This window comes from Monodelphis domestica, chromosome 1, assembly GCF_027887165.1.
Source record: "Monodelphis domestica isolate mMonDom1 chromosome 1, mMonDom1.pri, whole genome shotgun sequence".
NCBI lineage: Eukaryota > Metazoa > Chordata > Mammalia > Didelphimorphia > Didelphidae > Monodelphis > Monodelphis domestica.
Window position 1 is genome coordinate 445,635,432 of NC_077227.1, and position 27,707 is coordinate 445,663,138.

General features: G+C 40.9%; 1 protein-coding gene across 3 annotated transcripts in view; it reads right to left on the reverse strand.

The window, feature by feature from the left end:
* The window catches only part of ZNF423 (zinc finger protein 423), a 441,008-nt gene that overhangs the window by 261,185 nt on the left and 152,116 nt on the right, over positions 1 to 27,707 (reverse strand). Inside the window, exon 3 of one of the 3 annotated variants that reach the window (XM_007474837.2) lies at positions 18,226 to 18,426. In XM_007474837.2, the coding sequence (XP_007474899.1) occupies positions 18,226 to 18,426 (201 nt within the window). Of the gene's footprint in view, positions 1 to 284; positions 455 to 18,225; positions 18,427 to 27,707 lie in introns of those variants that run through there. The other 2 variants (XM_016424091.2, XM_016424089.2) reach the window with 2 other exon arrangements.

The following is a 27,707-nucleotide window of genomic DNA, read 5'->3' on the forward strand; positions in this document are numbered from 1 at the left end:
CTCCATCCCCAAAGTGCCAGATAGGGGTCATCACATGTCAGGAGTGACTGCTTTGCAGAAAGAAGTCAAGGAAAGGAAGGAGCGAGAAAGGGAGGACTCTGGAGCCAGTCCCCCGCCCCCCCCACCCCGCATCTGTGGATCCCCAGGCTACTCCCACCAGGCGCCTCAAACCCCACCCACAGCTCTCTGGGGAAGCCACCCCACCTCCTGACGCGTCCAGCCCTACCACCCTCCCTTCCATCTGCCCCAACTCCCATCCAAAAAATAATAACAATATTAATAACCTGATTGAGTGATCTCATTACTTTGTCTGGAGTTCCAGCTTCCCAGCCATGGAGCAGGTAGGAGGGAGCAGTTCCCAATGGCAGGAAACAGGGAGCAGGAAAAGCAAGGTGAAGGCTTTGGCCAGGCTGAGTGTACGGTGGAGCAGCCCTCGGGCCGGCCAGCCGGATTCTAACTGCACTCCACCCCCACCCCACCCCCTCCCCCGCGCTCCCCTCGGCTCCGCTCCCTCCTCTCCCCTCGGCTCCCCTCCCTCCCCTGGACTTCTCTCCCCTCTGAATACCCTGGCCTTCACTCAACCAAAGGAAATGAAAGACAGACTAAGACAACAGCATTCTGGGGAGGGGAGGTCACGATGCTTTCCAGCCGCACACTGTGGCTTTATCACCCTCAGGACAGAAGTTAAGCCCTTCCTCTTTTTCTTTCTTTTTTTTTAAGGGGGAAAAAATCCAGGCATCTCAAAAAAGTGACTTCTATTTGCTTAAAATTTTGGTTGGGCTCCATTTCCCCAGAAATGCCAAGCAGGCAAGAGCAACAGGCTAATTCAAACCATTCTTGGATGGTTTCCTTCAAAGAGGGGAAGGAGGAAGGGCAGGGAGGGGGTGGGATGGAGGAGAAAGGGGGCTGGGGGATTGAACCGCTCAAAGTCCAAACACTGTAGGATTTTTTTTTTTTTAATCCATGAGTGTCGGCTATTCCCTACGTATGCGGGCTCCTCTGGACAGCAGAGGTGTCTGCAGTGACATCCGCTGACAGCCAAGAAGGGCTGGGATGCAGCTCGGGGCTGTCTGCCAGCTATCCTGGTCACCGGGAGGGGAGCGCGAGCCCCTCCCCCAGCCCACCGGCGGCCCCCAGAAGGGGCAAGTTCACCAAGCGACTTCCAGTCCTCCCCTAGCCCGGCAGCCCGCTCTACTCCAGGCAGCCTAACCTTCCTCCCTCACCGCCCCACCCGCTCGACCCCCGTCTCTCTCTCTCTGAAGGGTCAGGCTCTCCTCTTGGAGAGCGGAACCCGCCACTGCCTGTCAGTCCCTGATGCGGACATGCTCGGCCAATTACCAAGGGCAGCAACCGTCAAAAGCAATGGCGAGGCCGGGACTCCACACCCAGAAGCCTCCCCTCGGGTCGCCCAGCAAAACCTCCAAAAGCAAGCGGTCCCCCAAATGGCCCGGCGGCCAGGCTCGCCACGTTTTTCCCTTTTAATTAAGACTGATGCACCCCCTCCCCTCCCCAGCAATGATGTCATTTCCAAAGGCAGCCAATTTTTAGCCAGTCAACTCTGAAATAAAACCGTTTAACACAAAATGAGGCATTTTATAATTCCCCATACATTTTTTTCCTGAAGCTGGCACACGGAGAGCGTTTAAACCTGCTGCCAAAAAATTCAACCCATACTTTATTTTAAGCCTGTATATGAGTTAAACATCAGTTGTATTTGCTCTTTTCCTCCCCTCAAATTCTCCCTCTCACTTTCCCCTGGCTCCTCTGGCTCTCCCTCTGCTCCTCTGCTTTTCCCTCTCCTTTCCCCTTCTCTGCCTTCCTTCTCCAGCAAGAATGGCTACGTGTGCACGTGCAGGGCTCGGTGCGGTGGGGAGCTCCAGATGCCAGAGAGCCGGAACAAAAGTGGCCTCCTGGACGCCACTGCCCTGGCTGCCCGCTCCTGGCGTCCAGACGCCTGTCACATGGAAGGAGATGTGGGGAGGGGGGAATCTAGGGGTCTCCTTTTGGGGTTACCCTGATACTCTGGGCTAGGTGGCTTCTCACAAATGAGACCACAGAGGAAATTAAGGTCTGTGCTATCTCAGAAAATCACTGGATGGGAATGCTGGGACCCACCGGCTCTAGATCAATCTCTGCAGCTCCCCAATTTAAAGGTGGTCTTGGGAAAGTCCCTTCTACTCTCAGAAGCTCTGTTTCCCCATAAAGAATACAACTAATATGCAATTTTCTTATTGGGGGAGAGACTCACCAACCAAAGCTCTGGGACCCACCTATCCTCACTGGGGTCCACCTGGAAGAGGATGTTCCTCAGTTGTATTTGTCTCTCTCCCTCCTCATTAATCAGTGACAGTGGGGCCATTTTTGTTAGGATTCTGAAGTTTAGTAAGCTGCACGTGGGTAGGCGGGCACACACACACACACACACACACACACACACACACACACACACACACACACACACACACACACAGAGCTGCATTCCCAGGAGGCTTTTTATTTAGGAAATAAGGCAAAACCAGGAAAACCCATCAGCTCTACAACAGATGCTCATCTCAACTTTGATTAAGTACGAACCTGAACCACCACATCACAGGGTGACCGAGGATGCATCAACTGATACTGATGGCATAAAAGAACATATATATTAATGTTGGAAATAATCTTAAACACAGTCTGTTGGGATATATCATGTCAGAGCTGGGAAAGACTTTAAATATGATGAAATTCAGGGTAACTGGGTGGCTCAGTGGATAGAGCCAAGTCTGAAAACAAGAGATCCTGGGTTCAAACCTGACCTCAGACACATCCTAACAGTATGACCCTGGTCAAGTCACTTAAGCCCAATTGCCTAGCCTTTATGGCTCTTCTGCCTTGGAACTAATATTTAGTATAAAAATAAGAGTTTTAAAACTTATAAAATCCAAATTCTTTACTTTAAAAGGTAATAAACTGAAGCACTGAGTGGGGAAATGAGGGTCACTTGAAATTTTCAAACAAAGCCTGGATGGCCACTGGTTAGATACATTGTACAGATGATTCTCTTTCAGGAAAGGGTTTGGTTAGAAGGGTCTCTGAGGCCCTTTCCATTCCTGAGATTCTATTATTCCATGAATTTTAGCCTAAATGGCAGCACAGGAAATGAAGGACACTGTGAATCTTAACACTAGAACAATCCAGAGGGAAGGTTAAAGGTGTGGAGTGGGAAGGAAAGTCATTTTTGGTTTATAATCTCATCACATTTTATTAGACTACAAATGATACAATTGTGTGTGTGTGTGTGTGTGTGTGTGTGTGTGTGTGTGTGTGTTTTCAGCTTCCAGGCTCCAGAGATGACTAGTGTCCCAACTGGGACCACAATGTGGGGACCATGACTCTCTTCATATAAAATACCAGCTATAGTTTTGAAACGGAAAAATGGTGGGCTGTTATTATGAACATGGTCATACCTGACTCATTGTAGAGGCTTAATTAATAAATGCTTGTTGACTGACTGATTACTAAAGTATTCTTCATTTGGCAAAGGATTCATAACAGGTTTTCTTAAAATAGCATGAACTCTGAATGCATTAAGACAACATTCTGTTCCTGTTTCCCACTCCAGGAACAGGAATTCTTCTGCAAAAAGCAAACTATCAAGACTGAAATTCTCTAACCTTCTGAGGCATATAGCAAGCACATGCAAGGAAAAGCCAAGAGTGTTCACCTGGGAATCAGGCGGCTGATAAAAAGTTGGCTATAGAGAAGCCACCACTTACCACCCGCTAGCTGGGGCCAAAAGAGTCGATGGTCACCAAGCATTTTAGGGACCTTTCATTATAAATGACTAACAGGATAAAGGAAGATATAATAGGGTCAGAGTCCGGAGCTCTGTGGCTAGCAAGTAACTCTCTGTTGCTCCTCTGGGAGAAAAAGAACAGAAATGCACTGCCCTTTGGGAGCATCTGTCTGTGTTCCCTCAGTATTTTGAGTCGCTGGTGGTATGTTGCTAAAGCACATTTGTTTTAGTTCTTTCCATAGTCTTAAATCTGGAAGAAACCTTCAAGATCACCTGGTGCATTGTACAGAGGAGAAAACCAAGACCCGGGGAATGGGCAAAGATTTATCAGGCATGTCATACAACTAGTTTTAGTGGCAGGAACAAGATTAGCAGGGAAGAGGATGAGTATGTAAGTGCCTACTATGTGCCAAGCATTGTACTAAGCACTTTTTAAAAATTGGATTAGAACCCAAGTTTCTGGAGTCGCCTTTTCACTTTTGCAACATGGCCTAGCAAAGGGCAAGCAGAACATAGAAGGACCTCTATTGTTTGTATTTGGGTTCTGTCACCCACATTTGAAAGGAACCTTCATCTTGTCTGAGAACACCTATTTTCAGAAGACTAAGAATTCCCCCAAAGGGAAAAATCCTGCTTTCTCCATTGAATTAGGAGACCCCCAAAGCCATAGGCCATCTCTTTCTGGCATCATAAATCCTTCTATGGTCTCTTTTTCTCCATCACAGTGCCTCATGAAGTAATCCAGCAAGGGAACTCCACATCTCAGTAAGCTGCCTTTTCTCTATTGACATCAATGCTATTAGTATACTGAAACATACAGGTGCTTGAGCAAGTCAAAAGGTCACCTGATAAATGGCTGGGCTTAGGGCACTATAGTAGCCTCAGAAAATATCAAGACGCCAGATATTTCCTATGGAGTATACATAGTGACTGGCTGAGGTCTGCTAAGGAAGGAAATCCCCAGAATACTCTTCCAAACAAAATAAAGAAAGTAAACAGGTAATTCAATCATCTGACGAGCCAGTCCCCTTTCAGAACAGAAGGACCATTTTTCTATTAAAATATATTGAATAGGAGACAGTTGGCACAGTGGATAGAGTGCCAGACCTGGAGTCAAGAGGACCTGAATTCAAATGTGGCCTCAGACACTTCCTACCTGGGTGATCCAGGGCAAGTCACTTTATCCCATTTGCCTAACCCTTGCCCTTCTGTCTTATTGTTACTCAGACAGACAGACAGACAGACAGACAGACAAGAGAGAGAACTTAAGCAAGAGAAAGAATATGTCTGTGTATTTATGTGTGTATATATATATATATATATATAATAAACAACAGCTTACTCACTTTGTTGACTGAATTGTATATATCAAATAGTAAGAACATTCCATTTTCTGCAGCACAATGAATGCCCTACTCTACAGAAGAGCAAGCTAGACACTCAGGGGCTAACACTGATGAGGATAGCAATAGTAATAATAATAAAAACCCTGTGTTGTTTGGTGAAACCAATTAGCACCACACTGGTGTTCATAGGTCTTCTATTTTACTATATGTGGACAAGTCAATTAGCCTGATCTCAATTTCTCCTCTACACAATGACTCATTGACCTCTAAGATTCCCTCCAGCTCCAAAATCTGTAATTCTATGATCTTTTCTGGCATCAAGATAAATCAGGAAGATTAACGGATTCAAATCCTGACTCCATCATTTTCTATCTCTGTGACCTGGGTAAGTCCCTTTTCTCTGGGCCTCAGTTTCTTCTGTAAAATTACAGGATTCAACTCGATAGCCTTTAAATTCCCTTTCAGCTATAAAGTTATGATCTGATGATCCCACAGACTAAAAACCAAAATTGGTTTCCATGAAAAAATCCTCCTCTATGTGAATTCCCACTGAACATTTCTGTTTTAGCTAGTGGGGGCCACACGAAAAATTTGGGAGAGGACCAAAAAAAAAGTTAAGTTCTACTTGAAAGGAAGGAAAGAAAAAACTCCCAAATTACTTGTGCATATATTGCTCATAAGAAAAGAATAGACATGTTTCTAGGACCATTCATGACTATCAAATAGAGCCTGATAAATATTCCAGCCTTAAGGGCCCCCCAACAGTCTTCAGAGAACACAGTTTTCCTTTCATTTGCTCCATTTAGAGGAATAAACCCTCCTTCTGTGATCTTAGTCACTGCTCAATGAGGCAGCTAAGTGGCTCAGTCAATTGCAAGGCAGGCCTAGAGATGTGATTGTCCTGGGTTCAAATCTAGTCTCAGATATTTCCTACCTATGTGACCCTGGGCAAGTCACTTAAACCACATTGCCTAGCCCTTACTGCTCTTTGGCCTTAGAACCAATATACACAGTATTGATTCAAAGACAGAAGGAAAGGACTTTTTGTTTTTAATTAATTAACATTTTTAAAAAGTCATCCCTCAACATTACACCTCTCTCTGGCTTTCCCTATGTCCCTAAGTAGACTTGAAGCTGCTTAAGGGAAAACATTATGTCATTTTTCATCTTTGTAGAGCACTGAGCATAGTATATTAATGCTTAATAAATGTTTTCTAAATGACCAAGGGAAAGCAGATTTATAATACACATCATCAATGACATCTTCAAACAGGAATGAGGAAAAAGTTAATCAGAATGAGACACTGGAATGATAGAAAGGAAATTAAGGAAGCAGGTAAGTGGACCAGTAGATAGATAGAGCCCGGGGACTTGAGATGGGAGGACCTGGGTTCAAATTTAAGTTTAGACATTTCCTAGCTCTGTGACCTGGGCAAGTCACTTAACCAAATTTGCCTAGCCCTTGCTCTTCTGTCTTAAGAGTTGTTACTAGGACAAAAGTTAACCGTTTTATTTTTTTAAGTAAATTAAGCAGTTATGTCACTCATAATCTATATCATACAATTTAACATTTGTTTTGTTTGGCTCCAAGACTTTGCTTATGATGAATCTTATCTCTCCAACTACTCTGTAGGCACTTCATTATAAAGTAGAGTTTGTCTGTTTCTTATATATCTCTCCCAATGTCTAACACATGGTTGACCAGCACATAGTAGGTAGCTGAATTCAATGGATAGGTATGCTTCAGAAACACAGTCTAAAATAGAGAGCATAGATATCACTGGATAAGTATTCAAGAGGAATGGGTGCTGAACCTAAGTGCAAGGAACTAGTTTTGATTTCCCCTTAAGACCTAAAGACTATAGCAATTGACTCAAAGCTTCTTAATTAGCAAAACAATCCAGGAATCTAATCTGGAGATCTCACCACACACACACACACACACACACACACACACACACACACTTCTTAAAACTCATCTCAACTATTTGTTTCTTGGTAGGTTTTTGGGAGGGAGGGAGGGAGGGAGGGAGGGAGGGAGGGAGGGAGGAAGGAAGGAAGGAAGGAAGGAAGGAAGGAAGGAAGGAAGGAAGGAAGGAAGGAAGGAAGGAAGGAAGGAAGGAAGGAAGGAAGGAAGGAAGGAAGGAAGGAAGGAAGGAAGGAAGGAAGGAAGGAAGGAAGGAAGGAAGGAAGGGAGGGAGGGAGGGAGGGAGGGAGGGAGGGAGGGAGGAGGAAAATTTATTAAGTAACTATAACATGTGAAGAACTTTAAAAATATTAACTCATTTTGATCCTCACAGCAACCCTGGGGGTTATTGTGATCCCGTTTTTTAGTTGAGAAAAGCAAAGCACTTTTGATCAGGGTCATACAGCTATTAAGTATTTGAGGCCAGATTTGAACTTGGGTCTTCCTGCCTCCAGGCTCAGAATCCTATTCAGAGTGGCACCTAGCTTGTGCATAAAGCATATTAATGCTATAAGGTATTTCATTTGAAATCTGTCCCACGCCACAAAAGCCTAGAAGGACCTGGAAAACCCTGAATGGCTTTAAAAAATGGTCAGAGTAGCAGATGCCCAGCTGTGTGAGGATGACTCTTTAGTTTGAAGGTGCTTAAGGGACCTCATAAAATGTTAGAGCTAGGAAAGGACCTTAGAGATCATCTGTTCATGTTGTCTTCCCCAATAAAATATAAATTCCTCAAAGGCAGAAATTGTTTCATTTTTATTTTTTGTAGCCTCAGTACCTAGAAGGCATTTGATAAAGGCTCTCTGGTTGATTAATCTAACCATGGGGTTCTTTAACTAGAGACCATACACTTGGTTTTATATTTAAGAATAGCTATAGATAATTGTATTTCAGTATAATTCGTTTCCATTATAACCTTATGTGTCTTACTTTATACATTTAAAAATATTCTTCTGAGAAAGGGTTCATACATTTTACCAGATGGCCAAAGGGGAACATGAAACAAACAAACAAATAAAAAGGTCAAGAAGACCTGGATTAACCCAACAGTTTGGTTTTGACAAATGAAGAAACTGAGTCCCAGGGAAGCAAAATGACTTTGGTACCATCATCCAGATAGTAAGTAGCTGGGACAATATTTGAAGGAAGGATCTACAAGTCTGGAAGCAATACTCATTACATACTCTATTGTGGCATCTGAAATAGGGAAGAGTGGGGTTAGAAGCCCTGTAGGTGTCTCAGTGGGCATAGCACCAGGCTTGAAGATAGGAGGTTCTGGGTTTAAATCCAACCTCACACACTTCCTAGGACAAATCACTTAACCCAAATTGCCAACCCTTACTGTTCTTCCACCTTGGAAGTCATACTCAGCATCAATTCTAAGACAGAAAGGAAAGAGAAAGGAAAGGAAAGGAAAAGGAAAAGGAAAAGGAAAAGGAAAAGGGAAAGGGAAAGGGAAAGGGAAAGGGAAAGGGAAAGGGAAAGGGAAAGGGAAAGGGAAAGGGAAAGGAAAGGAAAGGAAAGGAAAGGAAAGGAAAGGAAAGGAAAGGAAAGGAAAGGAAAGGAAAGGAAAGGAAAGGAAAGGAAAGGAAAGGAAAGGAAAGGAAAGGAAAGGGAAAAGGAAAAGGAGTCCCATAGTTTAAACTGCTCTCATTTGAAAGATGGGGAAACTGAGGCCAAAAAAAGAGGCATTCCTTGCCTGAAGTGGCACAATCCAAGAAATAGCAAAGCCAAGACTTCAGCTCAAGCCTCCTAAGGCCAATGCTTTTTCTTCTGCTACCTCATACTGACTCTTCAAGAAATGTTGGTTGTATGTGTGTGTTATTTTTTTTCCATGGAAATCAAGTCTGAGCTGTTGGTTCTTCGCAAGTTAGCTCGTGCTTTCTATATTGTTAGATTTGTTATCCAATTTCTGAGAGACGTATAACTCCAAAAATGTGATACCAGGATTTGCTTTGTGTAATTGAGCCAAGGTGGTGACATTTCATAAATCTGGAGTCTTCAAAGGAGGTTAATGAAACTAGCCTCAGAAAACTAACTCCCCAACAGATTTACCACCGGAGACCTGGAGTGCTGTTACCCAAAGACTGAATTCTGAGCCACATACACACCACAATTGTACGACTTTCCAGAAGGCTTTGTAATAGAAAACGATTACTCTCACACGCAGGCAATTTAGGGGAAGTGTCAACACTCACCCTGCAGGACTCAAGAAAGACACTGACCACCTACCCCAATGCTCTGCTCTTCTTCCAAATGGCCACACGCTAACACACACTCACATCCAGTAGTGCCTCGCTTTATGCGATGACAGAATCACAGAATCTCAGAGCCAGCCCAAGCCTCAGGAACCAGCTAGTCCAAGCTAGACTATGTACCACCTCCTCCACAAGGGCTCATCCAGACACTTCTTGAAGACTTCCTCACCACCTTAGAAGGAAGCCCATTCCACTGTGGGACAGCTCTCATTCTTAAGAAGTTTTTCCTTCCATTTGCCTAAATGCAATTTTAAACAGAAATCTGCCTCTTTGTAATGTCCATCCATGGCTCCCTGGGGTCAAGTAGAACAGGTCTAATCCTTCTTTCATATGATAGGACCTAAATATAGGACATGAAGACAGCCATCATATAATGTCTTTATATCCTCAGAGCCATCAGCATATATACAGTGTCCATAATACATACAAGCTCTGCACTTACACCTAAGAACTCAAAGAAAGGAGAAAAAACCCCAATGAATCAGGAGGAAGGCAAGTACTTGCTCTGCCCTTCCTTGATTTGAACCTGCATGGTGTAATGGAAAAAGCATGACATCCAGGAGCCTAGGTTCAAACACTTATTAGCTGTGAAAGCAAGAACAAATTAAATCATGTCAAACTCAATTTCTTTACCTTAAAAATGGAAATAAAAAGACTTTTATGATCAGTTTCATAAGCTAATTATGAGGAAAACACTGTAAACACTAAACATCTATTTAAAGGTGAATTATAACGATTTACACCTTATAAGAATGACCCCTTTAATAATATTTTTACATAAGTAGAGTGAAATCAAGTCTCTATATCTGAGAAGACAAGCCTGGAGTTAGGTCAATTTAGCAGCATTAATACAGAGCTAGAAAGGCAAAGGGGGGAGGGGGGAGAGAGACAGACAGACAGACAGACAGAGACAGACAGACAGACAGACAGACAGACAGACAGAGACAGAGAGAGAGACAGAGAGAGAGAGAGAGGGAGGGAGACAGAGAGAGAGAGAGAGAGATGTATTGGAGGAGGGAGGTACGGTCTACAGGGTAGTTATCTAGTCCACACTCCCTCATTTTATGGATAAAGAAATTGAGCCCCACTCCCCCAACCCAAATTAAATAACTTACCTAAGTTCCCAAAGATAGCAAGTCAAAGACTAAGAAGAATTTGAACCTGGTCCACTGGATCTAAAACTAATACACTTGCAGAACTATTATGACCTTTGCATTTCTGTCCCCAGTGATCAGTTCAGTGCCTGGCACATAGTAGGGACTTAATAAATGGTTGGTTTTTGACCGATTGGTTGGCTAGTGTGGAGAAGCCCTACACATATGAGTCAGGGGTCCCCTAGTGCCAAGCTGAAAAAGCTGCCCCTCAGCCTTCTGAAAAAGGCAAAAGCATGTGAGAGTCATACAAAGGGAAAGGGGAAATTTGTTACTCTAGAACTGCAGAGATGGCCAGGTTGGTGGGAAAAAGTCAGGTTCTGGCCAAGAAGAAAATATTCCAAAAGCACCAAACCTAGTAATTAGAGCCCACAGGTCATTTTGGCCACAGCTGTATAAACTAGGTGTGTAATTAACTTTCTCCTCTGCTCTTGACTCAACATAATTTCACTTTCTCCAGCAAAAGGAGGAGTGCTGTTTAGAAGTGTTTTTCGGGAAAATACTCCCAAGTTCTAATCAGAGAGAAAAGACACTTTTAAAAATTAATTCTTCTAACCTTTGTATATGTGTTGTTATTTCTAAGTCCAGCATTCAAGAAATAAGTGTTTCTCTGAGCAAGAGGCTCTTGAGGAGCACAAAGGAAAGCAGGCTTTCTGGCTATATCTCTGTGCCAAATTCACCATATATATGAGTTACATCAATTTCCATTCCATTCACTTCCAAATGGGGCCCTGAACTAGGGAACACTACAAGAAGAAAGGGTTTTTACACCACCCCCAACATTTCAAGCCCCCCAATTCAAAAGGTAACTTTTGTGACTTTAAGGTACCAGAGATATGAAGGGGAAAAAAGAATAAGAAATTCTAGTGTTAGGGCTAGAAATATTTAAAATCTACAGAGATTGATTCAGAAACTATCCTTTTGTAAGAAACTATGATATCAAAATAATATAGGCATTATTATTGTTGGTAGCCAAATGCAACATTACCACAATCATAGGTTGGAGGAAGAGGAGGAAGGCTGAAAAAAGGGACAGGTACTTCTGAATTACTCAAGACATTAAAAGACTAGACCCCAAATCTTCTACATGCCAAGGCTGTCTCTCTATTCTGCATCACTCTGGGAGTGGCCTTGGAATCCAAGAGGGTTGCCCAACCTTTCATTAAATCAGATGCCAATGCAATAGAAATGTTTAGCCACCTCAGAGAATATCCAAACAATTTTCAAGTACTTCAGAAAATGTCCATGTAGAAAATCTGGGACACTTTCAAGGTAGGTACAGTTATTGGGGAATTGGCTCTGATGAGAGAAATTAGTAGAGCTAGCCTTGAAGTTAGGAAGATCTGGGTTCAGGTCTTGCTCTGTTGCATGTTGGCCCAGCTGGCCATGGGGTAATTCCCTTAATCACTCAGTGTCCCAGCCAATACTCTGAGACCATAAACTATTAAAAGAACCAAATGTGCATAACAAGTCTGGACCAGAACAAAACCCCAAAAAATTGATTTAAAGGGCTTTTAAACTTTCTAACTTAAACTAAGCTAACGATCTATTGTCAAACAGGTCCTTAGGGGACCTACTTAAATGAATAGGTTACAAATTATTGGTAATTAGTCTAGTAAATGCATGTAAACATCTGAGATCATTTAGGAAAATCATAATACCTACATAAAAAGTGCCTAAGGCTTCCTACTTAAGGATTTTTCTAAAGTATTGGAAAACAGGTTGTCCTCTGAGGTAGCTGAAACATTCCCTCTGCAACCTTTTTCACTTAAAAAAAATTACTGAACTCCTGCTCCCTGAATGAGTAAATTTCAGCTCAGTTCCTCTTTTACCCAATCCTAAATTAGTATGGCAAGTAAGACCTACCAAACCTATGATTTCATTGATGTAGGCAATGATGGTGTCAATGCAGATAAGATGGTCAGCTGTTCTAATTTATACTCTGAAAAGGTTGCCTGAAGCCCTAAAAGTTAAGTGATTTATCCAAGGTCACACAGACCATATGTATCAGAGGCAAGATTTGAATATAGGCTTCCTTACAGCAAAGGAGCTTCCTATCAACTACACTGTGCTACTTATCATGACAAGAATTAGTCCAGATTTAATGGGCAGCTAAGTGGCACAAGGAACAGAATGTTGGGCCTGGAGTCAGGAAGACCTGAGTGCAATCAGTCTCAGACTTTTATAAGCTGTGTGACCCAGGTTAGTCATCATTTGCCTCAGTTTCCTCATCTGTAAAATAAGCTGGAGAAGGAAATGGTAAACCACTCCAGTATATTTTCCAAGAAAACCCCAATATAGAACCTCACTGGCAAACTTATAATACCAAAGAAATAAAAAAGTCCAGGCCCTATCTCCATCTTATATCATTAATAATGGCAATCTGGAGTTAAAAGACATTACAATCGTTCATATTTCTAGAGTGCTTTAAGATCTACGAATCACTTTCCTAAAAATAAAAATAGATATTTCCAAATGATTTTAGAATCATTTTCAAGATAAGAAATCTGGGGCCCCAGCAGATGAAGTGACCTTCTCAGAGCCACCCAACTATCAAAGGACAGGGTCAAGATTCAAGCTCAGGCTTCCTCTCACTGCAAGACTAATACTTACCATGCCATACCTCAAAGCCTACAAAGCCACCATTATTGTTAGCGTGCTCTTTCAAGGCAAGCTAAATGATTTCTCAGGAATAGAGAGCTTCATCCAATTTGTGAGTCCACATATTCACATCAGAAAATCATGCATAACCTCCTCCACACCATGTAATAGGAAAAGGGAAGATGTCTTTATAGCAATCCCCATTTTCTTCTCCAAGACTCTTGAGAGTTTCCAAGTATCCTTCACCCACATTCATGTCAATGATAGAAGCTTATTTCCCCCTGCAGATAGCAAAGTCATGGGCTTAAGCAATGGTTTAAGAGAAACATCCTTTGGGTAGGAGGTTGTAAAAGATGTGAAATAACAAACTGCAAGGACAAGGAGACCACAGATTGCCAAGATCTGCTTTGTATTTCTGGACAACAAAAAGGAGGTTGTCGGTATCTGAACCGATTGCTTCTATGTCATTAGGACTTTAGACTTGCTCAAATGCTTTCATGTCCATTATTTCACTAGTTATCAGGTGGACAAGGATCGTTACCCTCATTTTGCAAGGTGAGAAAGCTGACTCAGAATTCTGAAATTTAACAATTCAACAAACATGAAGTGACTTATCCAGGCTGACATTCCTAGCATTGGTCTTCTGACCCCATGTCCATTATATGTTTCCATAACGTCCATCCAGTTGACCTGGACCAGGCGCCATGCTTTCCCTCTTCTAAAAATGTACTGTTGCGTCCCAACTGAGGACCTGACCTAAGCTGATGGAAAATGGGAGATACTTCCTTCAATCACCAGCGTTCAAAGAATATTTTATTTATAGGGTACTTTGGAAGAGGAGCATGTTGCAAAACTGAGTTAACTCAATTCACTTTCTGGATTTTAATTATACTGAGTTGCCACAAATATAATGCAGGGGCTCCTGGGGCAGTAGGTTCGCCTACAATAACAGCCCTTTTAACCAGGAGACACCTGCTAGTTCTGGGTCAATTGCCAAGCACATTCCAACCCAGACAACCTTTTGCTGGACAATTCCTTATCCACACCCATGGTTTAAGGGGAAAGAGCCAGCCTGGAGAAGCAGATCTAGACCACTAATCTAAGAGACAATGGGTGTAAATAGTTAGCATTTATTTATAAGAAATTTAAAAGTGTAAAAGGGTTTTTACCAACATTACCTCATTTGAAGTAAAGACACCTCCTAAAATAAGAATCATTCCATGAATTTTTATTGAATGTCTAAATACCTTCCTAGCCCTTTGCCAAACCCTGGTAATAGCTCAAATGATTATAAATTTAAGAGTTCAAAGAGTGTTTCAAGTTTATCTAGCTCAGTCAGCTCATTTTAAAGGGGAGGAAACTGAGGCTCAGGGAGATTAAGGGAATTGTTTATAATCATATATAGCTAATAAGAATCATTGGTAGGAGGTGAACCCAGGACTTCCGGATTTCAGGGTCAGTACATTATTCTTTAAATCTATCTATCTCACAGCCCCACTAAAAGAAGGGGGATATTGGTCAGCTGTTAATGAGTCCTCAATTCAATTCAACAAAGATTTATCAAGAACCTACCATGAACAAGACATCCATGTAGGCACAGAGGAATAAAGACAAAACCAAAAATACCTGCTTTCTCCAAGGAGCTTGCTTGCGGTATCTTTATTGGCTAAACAAACTAAAAAACAAGAAAAAACTCATACCTAAAAGCAAATTATTGGTCTGATGTGGACCTACCCTGAATTGAAGCAGCTTAAACACACACACATATTCACACACTCACACACTCACTCTTCCCACAAATTTACCCAACCTTTGGAATTTAAGAATCAAAGACCCAGGGGGAAAAATATCTCTGTGCATCTTCTGTCTGTGTCAAAGAAGCTGCTCCCAGACTAGGTTACACCTTTATTGCACTGTAATGAATTTCTAAGGGATCCTATTATGCAAGGCAGTTTACCCTACTCTTTTGAGGAATTCCTGCCTCCCTTCCAATACTCTTGAGTTTCAGGGCATTCCTAGCTCCAACATCCCCATGGAAGTCATTAGTTAAGGCCTATTACAGCCTGTGGAAGAGTATTGGTAGATACTACCTGTATTGATCAAGACAGCTGGGGGTGACACAAACAATGTTACTGTAGATTCAGGGATGAAATCCAAATTTGTCAATAATATAAATGGCTGCAATGGCTTTGCTAGATTACCTGGAACAGAAGAAACTCTGCCTTTCAAATGACACTGACCCAGACTCAAACCATGATCTACCATTTCTCATCTTCAGAGATAACCTCTGGCCGTAGCACCCCCAAAGCTCAAAAGTCCTTCCCAGACTGTGTCCTGTGCCAGTGACAAAGGTGAGGAAGGGTGTGGTGGGAGGAGAGAATTAGAGCCATCTATGAATTATAGAAAAAAAAATTTTTAAAGAAAGAAAAGCAGTTTGCTGCATCCAAGACCTCTAAGTAGGCTAGCAAAGAGTTGCCTAATAGAGGTCCTAAAGGGATCTGGTTTAATGAATAGATAAGAATGATTTTTAATTAGGGCATCAATTGCATGGAAGTAAATGAACACTTCCTTAAGGGCAGAACAACAGCTTGTTCTCTTAGTTTAACCAGCTCTACCTTTAATCTTACTTAAGTTATTTATTCAGACCCTTTTCTCAAACAAGGTATACTGAGCCCCAAAGTCCATAAATTTACATTTTGGTAGCAGATCTACCACTAATTAGCTCTGTGACCTTAAGGTTAGATTAACATTTTTAGTGTCCTAGTTCACTTTAGCATATCCAGATCCCCTGAACATAAGTTTGTTGTTTGTTTGGTTTTTTTTATAAATAACTGGAAGAAATGCTAAGTATCAGTTAAACGCTGGTGAAATTAAGAATTTTTTTTCCTACTACACTTTATAGGTCTCAGGCTAAAAATTTTTGTATTAAATGAACTCTAACATTTCCTCCCAATTCAAAGGTTCTCCAGCTCCTGTGTAAATTATCACAAATGAGGAAAATATGAGTATGAATGGAAGAGGTTTCTTCTCATTGTTATGAAATGAGCCCTAGATGGTCTGGAGTTCAAAAAGGCTTTTTGGGATTCATCTCATTCCCCATCTCTCCCATAGCCATAATGCCCAGCCAGGAATACGAAGGGCAGGCATAGGATCACTGGAGAGAGAGACTGAATGGTCCTCCTACCAAGCACCAAAAACAACAACAAAACAATAACAAAAACAGTAATATTTTATTTTAAAGCTTCAAAAGTTTAAGCAGGTAAAGAGTCTAAGACAAGAGAACTTAAGAACAGAGAATATTCCATCATCAAATCTCTACCTAACCCCCAACCCCCAAAATTAGTCAACTTCAGCAGTCTGATGCTGACATCATCTTGTTTAGACTTTAATATGGACCTAAATTATAGTATAATTTAGGTATAGAATTAAATGGTACAGTATTAATTTATTAATGAATAATTATTGAATGAATAGAATAAATTCCACCTCGGAGAGTATTTCCAAAATGAATCATGGATATGGAAAAGTGGGAACTCTTACTACACTATTGGTAGAACTGTAAACTGATCCAACCATTTTGGAGAGCAATTTGGAATTATGCCCAGAGCTATAAAACCGTATATACCCATAGACCCAACAATACTATTGCCGAGTCTATTTCCCAAGGAGATGGGGAAAAAAGGGAAAGAACCTATATGTTACACAATTTTAGAGCAGCCCTCTTTGTGATGGCAAAGAATTGGAAATCAAGTAGATATCCCTCAATAGGAGAACTGCTAAACAATGTTTGATGTATGGTTGTGATGGAATACTATTGTGCCTTAAGAAATGATGAGCAGATTATTTTTTTTAATTTGGAAAGAATTACACAAGATAACGAAGAATGAAATTAGTAGAAATAAAAAAACATTATATACAGTTGTGGATTTAATATTGGAAGAATAACTTGTAGGTGTTCGTCTTCAGAGAATAAATTGAAAAGTGGAAACAAAAGACCTAATTTATATATATATACCTAGCATACATATATATATATATATATATATATATGTATGCTAGATTGATGCCTTCTACAGTGTCTGGAGGGGAGGGAAAGGATGAGGTACCTGGAAATAAATTCTACTAATAATAAAATAAAATGGGTCATGATGGTCAACATATGTGCTGCATAGCTCTTTCTACCTCTTAATAAATGATCTGATTCCCACATCCACCCAGCTCACTGGGCTGGTTTTGGTCAACCCCATGAAATGTCAATAGTATCAGGAAATTATGGCACTGAAGAAGAGAGTGAAAATGTCTCAAATTATTCCCTTCAACACATAGGACAGATTAAATAAAGAGAAGAGTCAGGTCAAAGTCTGTGAAGGCAATGAAACCCACCATTGGCTTTTCCTACACAGAGTCTGAGCAAAGTAGAAGCAATAAAGGACAATCTCTAAGGAAGTATTCATTCATTGCAATCTTACATTTTAATGGCTTCTGTTTCTGCCACTCTCCTCTTCTACTAACTGGTCTGATGCTGTTAAGTTAGCTTTTCCATGGAGTTTCCCACACTTAAACAATTTAGCTTAGCACTAACAACCTCTAATTACTGTACTTCCAAAATGGCTTAAAGTATTTTGGGATCAAACATATGCCCATGCACTCTTGTGCACTCAAATTCACGCCTACTCTTTCTCCCTCCCCCCTTCTCTCTCTCCCCCTCTCCCCCTACTCTTCTCTCTCCCCCTCTCCTCCCTCCCTCTCTCTCTCCCACCCTCTCTCCCTCTCTCCTTCCTCCCTCTCTCTCTCTCTCTCTCCCTCCCTCTCTCCCCCTCTCCTCCCTCCCTCTCTCTCTCTCTCTCTCTCTCTCTCTCTCTCTCTCTCTCTCTGCTATTAAGTTCTAGTTTTTTGGTGGGGGGATCAAACCATAATTACTGTCAGCATGCCAACGGAAAAGCTGTTGCTTTTATTTTTAATTTTATTTAAAACGTGAACACAGGCTACCCAAGGCACCACAATAAAATTACATTAACTGTAAAATTACATTATTAATTCTTTAATCTCACTTGAGGCTTCAAGCTGTTGCTATGTCCAATTACCCATCTAACCACCTGTCAGAATCGCGGCGCGAGTTTAACATTACCTCCAGGACAACGGTGGGCCCGGTGATCTGTCAGGTCCGCCAGTGACTCGAAGTCCTGCTGACAGTTATCGCAGGTGTAAATTGACTCATCCTCCATGTCTTCATCTTCCTCATTTCTCTCCTCTTGGCTCGTCACGCTGTTCCTGTCTTCCAGCGCCCGGCTGCCTTTCGTATCGTTCTCCTGCTCCCCTCCTAGGCCACCTGCCAACAGGAAGAATATACTCCACTGTCAGTCGCTGTGGTCTCAGGAAAGGTTTTTAAAAGGAATAGCCCCACATTTATTAAGATACATTTAATTACTTTACCTCCCACTTCCCATTATTCTTGACACCTCTCAGTATATTAATCTATGTGTTTTTTATGTCATGCAGTGCAATAATTCTCAACTGTATTCTTTAATTCTTAGTGTGAATCCTCCAGAGATACTTCCTTATCATCTTCCTTCGCATGTGGACAGCATGTGCATGGTTAGCTCTCAGTTTTACTGAAACTCGTTAGCATCTCACCACCCCAAACCACATTTTTACTTGCAAACTCAAAAACCCACAAGTATCATTACCATTAATTATTATCTCAAAGTAAGGCTTCCAACCTTCTCCAAACACCCCCCAAAAGTCAAGTCAGTGAGATCAGCACTCAGGTGCCTTCATTTTCTTCCCCAAAGTACCTCCAAAGCCATAATACATCGTCCATGAACAGAGCCAATAGTGCTATTTTACTGTGATGCCACACTCCAAGGTCCTGCATGATAGAGGGATGGCTTTATTCCCTGAAATTAGGTTTCAAGGCAGACAGAACATCATCCCATGTTTCTGGTAACCATGGCCATGTAAGATAGCAAATGAAAAAAATTCAACAGCAAGAACCAATTGACCAAGAACCATTAAAAAAGTAACAACCACCACCACAGCTGGCCATAGTCTTTTAACCCAGCAATCACAAAGGAATTTATTGAGGAAAAAATAAATACTTGTACAGAAATGTTGCTATTTACAAGAGTAAAAGTCTGTGAATAATTTTAAATGTTCGGTGATTGGTGAAAAGCTAAAGAAATTGCAGCATATCAGTGCAGAGGAGGACTATGTTGCCATAAATAATGGCAAAGATGAGATGGAAAATGTGAGAAATTTGGTATGAAATAAGGCAAAGTGAGAAGAAGGAGAGTTCTGCGAATTGCATGGACGATAAATATGTTTTTTATTTCCTAACATGAATACACAATCACAAAGATCGGAAGAAATTATCATTCCACTCATTTTCCAAGGATGCTTGAACATTACCTTCTTTTTCATTGCAAAGGCTGATGAAACACAGAATCTAAAGAATCAGCTGCCCCACTAGCTCAACCTACACAATATGAGAATGTTGCCCTAGCTCCTAACCTAGCAGTTACACCTATAGATGCTGACAATGATCATGATGAGGACAAAAGCTAAGATTAATTATGCACTTTAAGGTTTAGTAATCAGCATTGGGCATCTCAATTTATGCAACAACCCTGCTGTTATTATCTACATTTTCAGAGGAGGAAACTGAAGCTAAAAAAGCTTCAGTGACTTGCCCAAGGTCACACAGCTGAGTATAGGATGAAGGATTCCAATGCAGGACATTCTTTTTCCAAGTTCACTGCACATTCTCCCCTTCTTCCCCATGATGATGATGAAGATGATGATGATAAGAACAAAGGCAGTGATGAGGAGTAAAAAGATCTTCAATCAAATATCACTTTATATATTTGCAAATTATTTCATGTCATTTTGTAGCTTTGTAGAATATTGGGCACTAAAACTAGATGGTATCACAAAAGATGATCCATTTTAGATCCTCTATCTTTAGGAAGGAAAGGTATTATTTTCCCTTTCTTACAAACAAGATTACTAAGATCAACTGCTCAACATTATACCATGAATAATACTTGGCCAGATCCAAGGTGTCCTAATTTCTTATATCAATTATTTTTTCCATATCACGTGATCACTATAGGAGCTGGACTAGTTGATTTTTGCTCAATGTTTCAATATTTCAAAGATCTATGTATACATGTATGTACTCCTTCCCCTGACTTTCTATACACCTGAACAGATTCCTGAATTGATAATGCCCCAAAAAAGAAAGATAAAAATCATTACCTGGTGGCCAATCTTCTCTGAATTTTTCTGAGATTTATTAGGTTAGATCTCAGATAATAGACACACCCTTCATTCCAACCAAAATCCTTTATTTATTTATTTATTTGGATTTTATTTTGTTGATTAATTAAGAAAGTTTTTCCATGGTTACAAGTCATGTTCTTTCCCTCTCCTCTTCCCACTCCCCCTCCCATAGCCAATGCACAATTCCACTAGGTTTTACATGTGTCATTGATCAAGACCTATTTCCCTATTATTGATACTTGCACTAGGGTGATCAATTAGAATCTACATCCCCAATCATATCCCCATCGACCAATGTGATCAAGCAGTGTTTTCTTCTGTGTTTCTGTTCCAACAGTTCATCCTCTGGATGTGGATAGTGTTATTTCTAATAAGTCCCTCAGAAATGTTTTGGATCCTTGCATTGCTGATAGTAGAGAAGTCCATTACAATGGATTGTACCACAGTGTATCAGTCTCTGTGTACAATGTTCTCCTGGTTCTGCTCCTTTTACTCGGCATCAATTCCTGGAGGTCATTCCAGTTACCATGGAATTCCTTCAATTCATTATTCCTTTGAGCACAATAGTATTCCATCACCAACAGATAACACAATTTGTTCAGTCATTCCCCAATTGAAGGGCATCCCTTAATTTTACAAATTTTGCCACCACAAAGAGCACAGTTATAAATATTTTTGCACAAGTCTTTTTCTTTATTATCTCTTTGGAGTACAAACCTACTAGTGGTATGGCTGGATCAAAAGGAAGGCTGTCTTTTAAAGCCCTTGGGCATAATTCCAAACTATGTGTTCCAACCAGAATGCCAATCAAAATCTTTTAAATTTAGAAGGACTCTTCAGAACTTGGGTTCTGTTGTTTTAGTCATCCAGAACTCAGGAACATCTCTCCTGCCCTCCATGAGGAAGTGTAGGAAGAAGATTTAGGTGGAAGAAGTTATGTCATATTAGAGATGAAAAGGAACGATAACTATCTTACCAAGGACTTGCAAATGCACAAAGTCCTTGTAGTCTTTACCCGCTGAGTCTTATTCTGGGCCAGCAATGACCATGGTTGGGTGGATCAAGAGAGAATTCACAACTGGGAACAAAGTATATATGAAAGGATGATGCACACCACCCAATGCCATGTATGGGAAGATGTGTTTGATGCAGCATATAGTGGTGAAGACAGGAGCTTTCCCATTAGAACAGAAGTTCTTTATAGGGGTTGATGGATCCCAAAGTGGATAGATTTCGAGAGGTTCATAAATGTGGATAGGAGAAAAATTGCACCTTTATTTTCCCTTCACCTCTAATTTAAATTGATTATTCCTTCAATTATTTTAAAGTTATTCTGAGAAAGGGACGCAGCTTCCCCAGATTGCTAAAAAGATAGAAGACCCCCCCCCAAAAAAGATAAGGAACCTCTTCATTAACTGGACTTGAAGGCTGGCCCTAACAATTACTGTTGGCATGACCACAGAGAAGATGTTGCTTCTCAAAACTCAGTTTCTCATCTGTAAAACAGGAATAACACCACCTGCACTACCTGCTCCAGAGAAATAGAGTAAGAAAAGCACTTTTTAAAACTTCAGCTGCTGAGGAAAGGTAAGTTACTCTTAGAAACAGTCTTATTCTTTCCATAGATATCAGAAACAAATTACTCAACCAAAGAGATAAATGAAGGCTAGACTAAGAAAGGATTATAAAAACAGCACCAGAAGAAATTATAGCTATCTAGTTGGCAATCTAGTCCACCTTCATTTTCCCAATTTTATACATAAAGAAACTAAGACCCACAGAGTCTGGTGACAAATGAGGTCATATAAACAACAGTGGCAGAGCTGGAATTTGAACCCAGAATGAAAAAATCTGGGGTTGTTTCCACTGTGCCACACTGCCTCTAAGGTAGATGTGAAAATACAATTGATTTAAGATAGGAAACTATAGCCTATATACATTACAATTTAGATAGATAATGCAAGTAGGGTTCTATTACTCCCATCCATAGAAGACACACACTTCCAAGTCCCTCTCCCCTTCCAGACTCCATGAATGCATAACACCACCTAAAAGATGCTGCCGCAGCCTTCCAATCATACACCCACAGTGTAACCCACAAGTGGAAACAGGGCCCCAGCCATAAAAATCAATGTTTCCATTTGTGGTCTATCATAACGTCTCTCTTCTTGCCAATTAGGTGATGCACAATTCTAAAGTTATTTTATCAACAGAACACACCAACTCCCCGCCATGTAGAACTTCCATTAAAAGCTAGGCAAGTGCATCAATCTCAGGCAATCTGATCAGCTGCCATCACAATAGCAAGGAATATAAGGCAGGGAAACAAGAAATACCATTTTAGAGTCCTTCGATATTATCAGTCACCTCACAACTATGGTGATACTGTTAAGCACCCAAGTTTACAATCTCTTCCCCTAATTAAAAAAAGTATTTTAGGGGGAAAAGGGGCAGGGTGAGACCATAATTCTGACTTCATCTATTACCTTTCACTCAGCAAACACTCTAGGCTGTCCTGTTTTGGCTTTATTTAACACATCATTGAACTGATATATTTAAATTATCCCTTTTATTTTTAGATGTTTATTGGCATCCTTTTCTACAAGTACTCCTCTAATCCCGTCCTGGAACCAGGATCCTTACGATGCATTTGATCTCTTTAAATCCAGCACATCCTGTCGAGCTGATAGTTAATAAATCAGAGTGTCAATTCACTGGTTTTATAAGGCAAAAACCCATAAAATGGTCCAAGAATATAAATCCATTTTAAGGAAGTGTCACCTATTTCCTGGGCTCGCTGCTAATGGGAATCAAGGTGGTCCACCAGAATGGAGTAGAAGCAAAGGGCTGAAAGTTTAAGAGTATCCCGTGGGGAAAAAGTATAGGTTCTAGTCTCAAGTCACCTAGGAGTCCATTCAAAGAGAGATGGTCCCAATTTCAACTGACCCTTTTAATGAGTAAAATCAGCCAAAATATATTGTTAAACATTCAAACAGGAGTTTGTTTAATCATGCTTCTTGCTCAAAAGGGAGGATTCTATTAGAGAGAGAACACACTGGGAAATTACTGTGATTTTAAAAACATTTAGATTTAATCAAAATCTTTCACAAATACTCTTTCCAGCATAATAAGATGAGCATACTGAATATAATTTAACCTTTTACCAGTGACTCTAAGTTAGAATTATGAACATTTACAGCTGTAGTTCCTAACAGTGTAAGATATAGATAGCTAAAAGGGAACTGTTCCTAGGAGACCCTATCACAGGTATATAATTCCTTTGTTTCTTTTTTCTTTCGAAAAATAAAATGTATGTATATATATATAATTGTTTCTTAAAAGTCATATTCATAAATTACATATGTGTGTATATAAAATCAAACAAAAATTCCACTAGAAATGGAAACTGCTGACACTGAGTCCCCTCTAGTATCCTCTCCTATCTCAGCTTCGAATGATAGCCCCAAGAAGGCACTGGACAAAGAAAGCATGATTTCCATCCTCAGCCCCCCATTTGAAGAACAATAATACCTACTGTCGGAGCTACACTTTAGTTCAGCTATACATATCACAGTCTTCATTCCAACTTTGTTCCCCAGGCTCAGAACAAAGAAGGTCCTAATTGGCAATGGGTGGAGGAGAGCCTTGAGCAGAAGGTGGCATTTGAACTGAGCCTTGAAGGATGCTAAACAGAGTTGAGGAAAAAGGACCTTCCCGCCTACTCAAAAGGCACAAAAGTCAGGAGATAGAATGTCATTTATGAGAAACGGATAAATTTGGCTAAAACAGTGTAAAAGGGTCTAATAAGCCTGGAAAGGTGTCCTGCAGCCAGACTGTAAAGGATTTAAAAAAACAAATGGAAGAGTATGCATTTTATTCTAGAGGCAATAATAGGGAGGCACTGGAGGGTTTTGAGCAAGGGAGTGATTTGGTGAAAGCTATGCTTTAGAGCAAAAATTCTGGTAGCCATGAAGAAGACAAAATGGAATGGGGACAGACTAAGGAAGCTATTGTAATAGTCCAAATAAGAGGTGATAAACACCTGAATTAGAGTAGCAGCTATATGAGGAGAGAAAAAGAACAGGTGAGATATACTATAACAGGGGGCACCTGGGTAGCTCTGTGGATTGAGAGTCAGGCCTGAATATGGGAGGTCCTGGGTTCAAATATGGCCTCAGACACTTCCTGGATGTGTGACCCTGGGCAAGTCACTTGACACCCATTGCCTAGCTCTTCCCACTCTTCTGCCTTGGAACTAATACATAGCATTGGTTCTAAGATGGAAGGTAAGGGTTTAAAAAGAAAAAGAAACACTATAACATCAGAATCATCAAGGCTTGGCAAATGAAAAGATATGAAGGGATGAGAGACAGGAAAAGTTGAAGAAGATGTGGAGATTTTGAAACTGGGTAATGAGTGATACCCTCAATAAAAGGTTGTTTAATAAGAAAGTTCAGAAGATGGGGGTGGTGTGAGTTAAATTTTTTTTAAATATGAGTCTGATTTTCCCATGGGACATCCAGTTGGAAATGCCCAGTAGGCCTTCAGAGGTGCTGGTCCAGGAAAGAGACAAGGGCTAGACATAAAAGATGATAAGAATGATAATCAAATGCCCGAGAGCTAATAAGATCACCACGAGATGGTGTAGGGAGAGAAGTGAGAAGGGTCCAGAACAAAGCACTGAGCTTAACCCACAGTTATGGGGCAGGACTATGGATGACAATTCAGTAAATGAGGCTGAGAACAACCAGACAGATGGAATAAACAAGAGAGGAGTGTTCTGAAAACCCAGAGAATACCCAAGTAGAACCTAGTACTCAACAGCATCAAATGTTGTTGAGATCTTGGAGCATGAAGATGGGAGAAAAAGATACGTGGCACTGGGAGCAGGAGACTGCAAAGGGCAGTTTCTGTTGCCCCATGTCTGCAGGACACAGGTGGACATTCTCCAAAACCTGGCTCCTGCCCCAGCTACAGGCGTGGTCCTAGCTATAATGAAAGAGATCCTTTAGATTGCATTATGTGCTACAACCTCTAAACCTTCATACTGGCCAAGGTGAATTCTAGAATGGAAGAATCAGAAAATATCAGAGACCCTCAGCTGGTCTGTTCTTCTTTGGTGCCTAGCCCTAGACCTAAGCCTGTCTCTGGTTCCTGAGACCTTCCTCATATTTCCAGTGTGAGAACCCTTGGGGTTTGCTATCCTTGACCTGAATTGGCAGCAGACCCTGATGTACTCTCTGGTTTCCTGGAAAGGAAGCTTCTAACTTGACAATACCCAGGGGCCAGACTGACACTTGTCAGAAAAAAGGGCAGGCAGAAAAGTAGCCAACAGAACTCTGGGTCCTCTGGTAGTTGACCCCTCAGTCAATCAACAATCAGTCCCAAAAAAAGCATTTCTTAAGTACCTACTAAGTATCACAAACCATAATGAATGTGAGAATGAAAAGAAAAGCCAAAGACATTCTCTGTTCTCAAGGAGCATCCAGTTTAACATAAATCAGAACCTGATTATGGCCAGGAGTCAGTAGGAAGGAAGTAGGTTACAAGAAGTGCTGACACACAACATGGGAAGCCAGGATATGTTTTGATCTGGGCTGTGTGGTTAACTATTATTTGGGGGGGTTACATGTATCTTTTTTTGGAAGGGGGTTACATGTATCATTATTCAAAACCTATTTCCGTGTTATTAATATTTGCAATAAATAGAGTGATCATTTAAAGGCAACATCCCTAATCATATCCCCATCAACCCATGTGATTGAGCAGTTGTTTTTCTTCTGTGTTTCTACTCCCACAGTTCTTTCTCTGCATGTTTTTTTAGTTCTTTCTCATGAGCCCCTCAGAATTGTGCCATAACTATTCTTGCAATTTTGGACAAGACCCTTTCCCATTCTGGACCCACATTTTGCCATCTATAAAAATTAGAGGGTTAATTTATGTAACCATAAAATTTTAAAACCTTAGAATTAGAAGAAGCCTCAGAGGTTATCTCCTCTGAAGGTGCTGTGAACAGAAATTTCCTCCACAATGTCCTTGACAAGGAGTCCTTGAAGCCCTGCTTAGGGATAAAGAGTGACACTACTTTCCAATGAGAATCCCTTTCCACTTTGGGACAGCTTCTATTAGGTAATTAGGAAGTTTTCCCTTTCATTAATTCTTTTCCAGCTCTATAATCTTTGGTTTTACATCATAATTCTAGACTGAAATGGAAACATTCCTCTCCCGCTCCCTCTCAAGTCTTTTTTCTTCTCTTACCCTATATCTCCAGTCACTCACCTGCTACATCCCCTTAAAGTCCTTCTCAAGATTTTCTTAGGGACTCTTTTACATTGAGGGCCTGTACAAGAGATTAGATTAGGACTTCCTTGCCAATTAATCAATTAAGAAATGTTTATAAATTAATATTTTTTTAAATTTATAAATTATCTGTTCTATGATGGGCACAGGAAGTTGTAAATATAAAACTGGCAACAGCTTCTGCCTTCAACAATCTTATAAACTATTTGAAATGCTCAGGTATAGTATGCTAAACTCAATTTGAAAGCACAACATGGGTATGACATGAGCAGGACTATCCTACATGCATCAACTATTTATAACACTACATGGAATATCTCCCTCATCATGACACCAAAGTCCTATGAGAGACATTTAACATATTCCTGACACTATGAACACAGCAAAGACAGCACAAGACCTGGAATCAGGAAGACCTGAACTCAAATGCAGTCTCAGACAATAATTACGTGACCCTGGGCAAATCACCTAATCCCTGTCTGCCTCCATTTCCGCAACTGAAAATGGGGATTATGATATCATCTACCAGAGACCCAGGCTTGGAGATGGGAGGTCCTGGGTTAAGATCTAGCCTCAGACACTTCCTTAACCCCAATTGCCTCACCCTTACAAGGCTTCTGCCTTGGAATAGATGTTTAGAATCGATTCTAAGAAATGGTAAGGGTTGTAATAATAAAAATAATAATAATCATCACTTACCTCTCAGGGTTGCTCTGAGAATCAAATGAGATCATATTTGTAAAGTGCCTACCATATTGTAGGGACTTAATAATTGCCTGCTTCCTACTTTCTTTCCATCCTAAAATGGTCATTGAGAATTGCTCTTTACCAACAGTTTCCAGCATCAGAGCACCACCTAAGATGAATGGAACTTGGGGCTTGGTGAGGGAAGAGAAGCATAGCATTCCAGTGGAAGGGGAGAGATGACAGTAGATAGGAAAGCAAAGGTGAGCCAAAGGAAGGAAGCAATAGTGTTAAACTTAAATAGAAAGGAAGCCACTAAACCTTGCAGAAAGAACCCTATAGGCC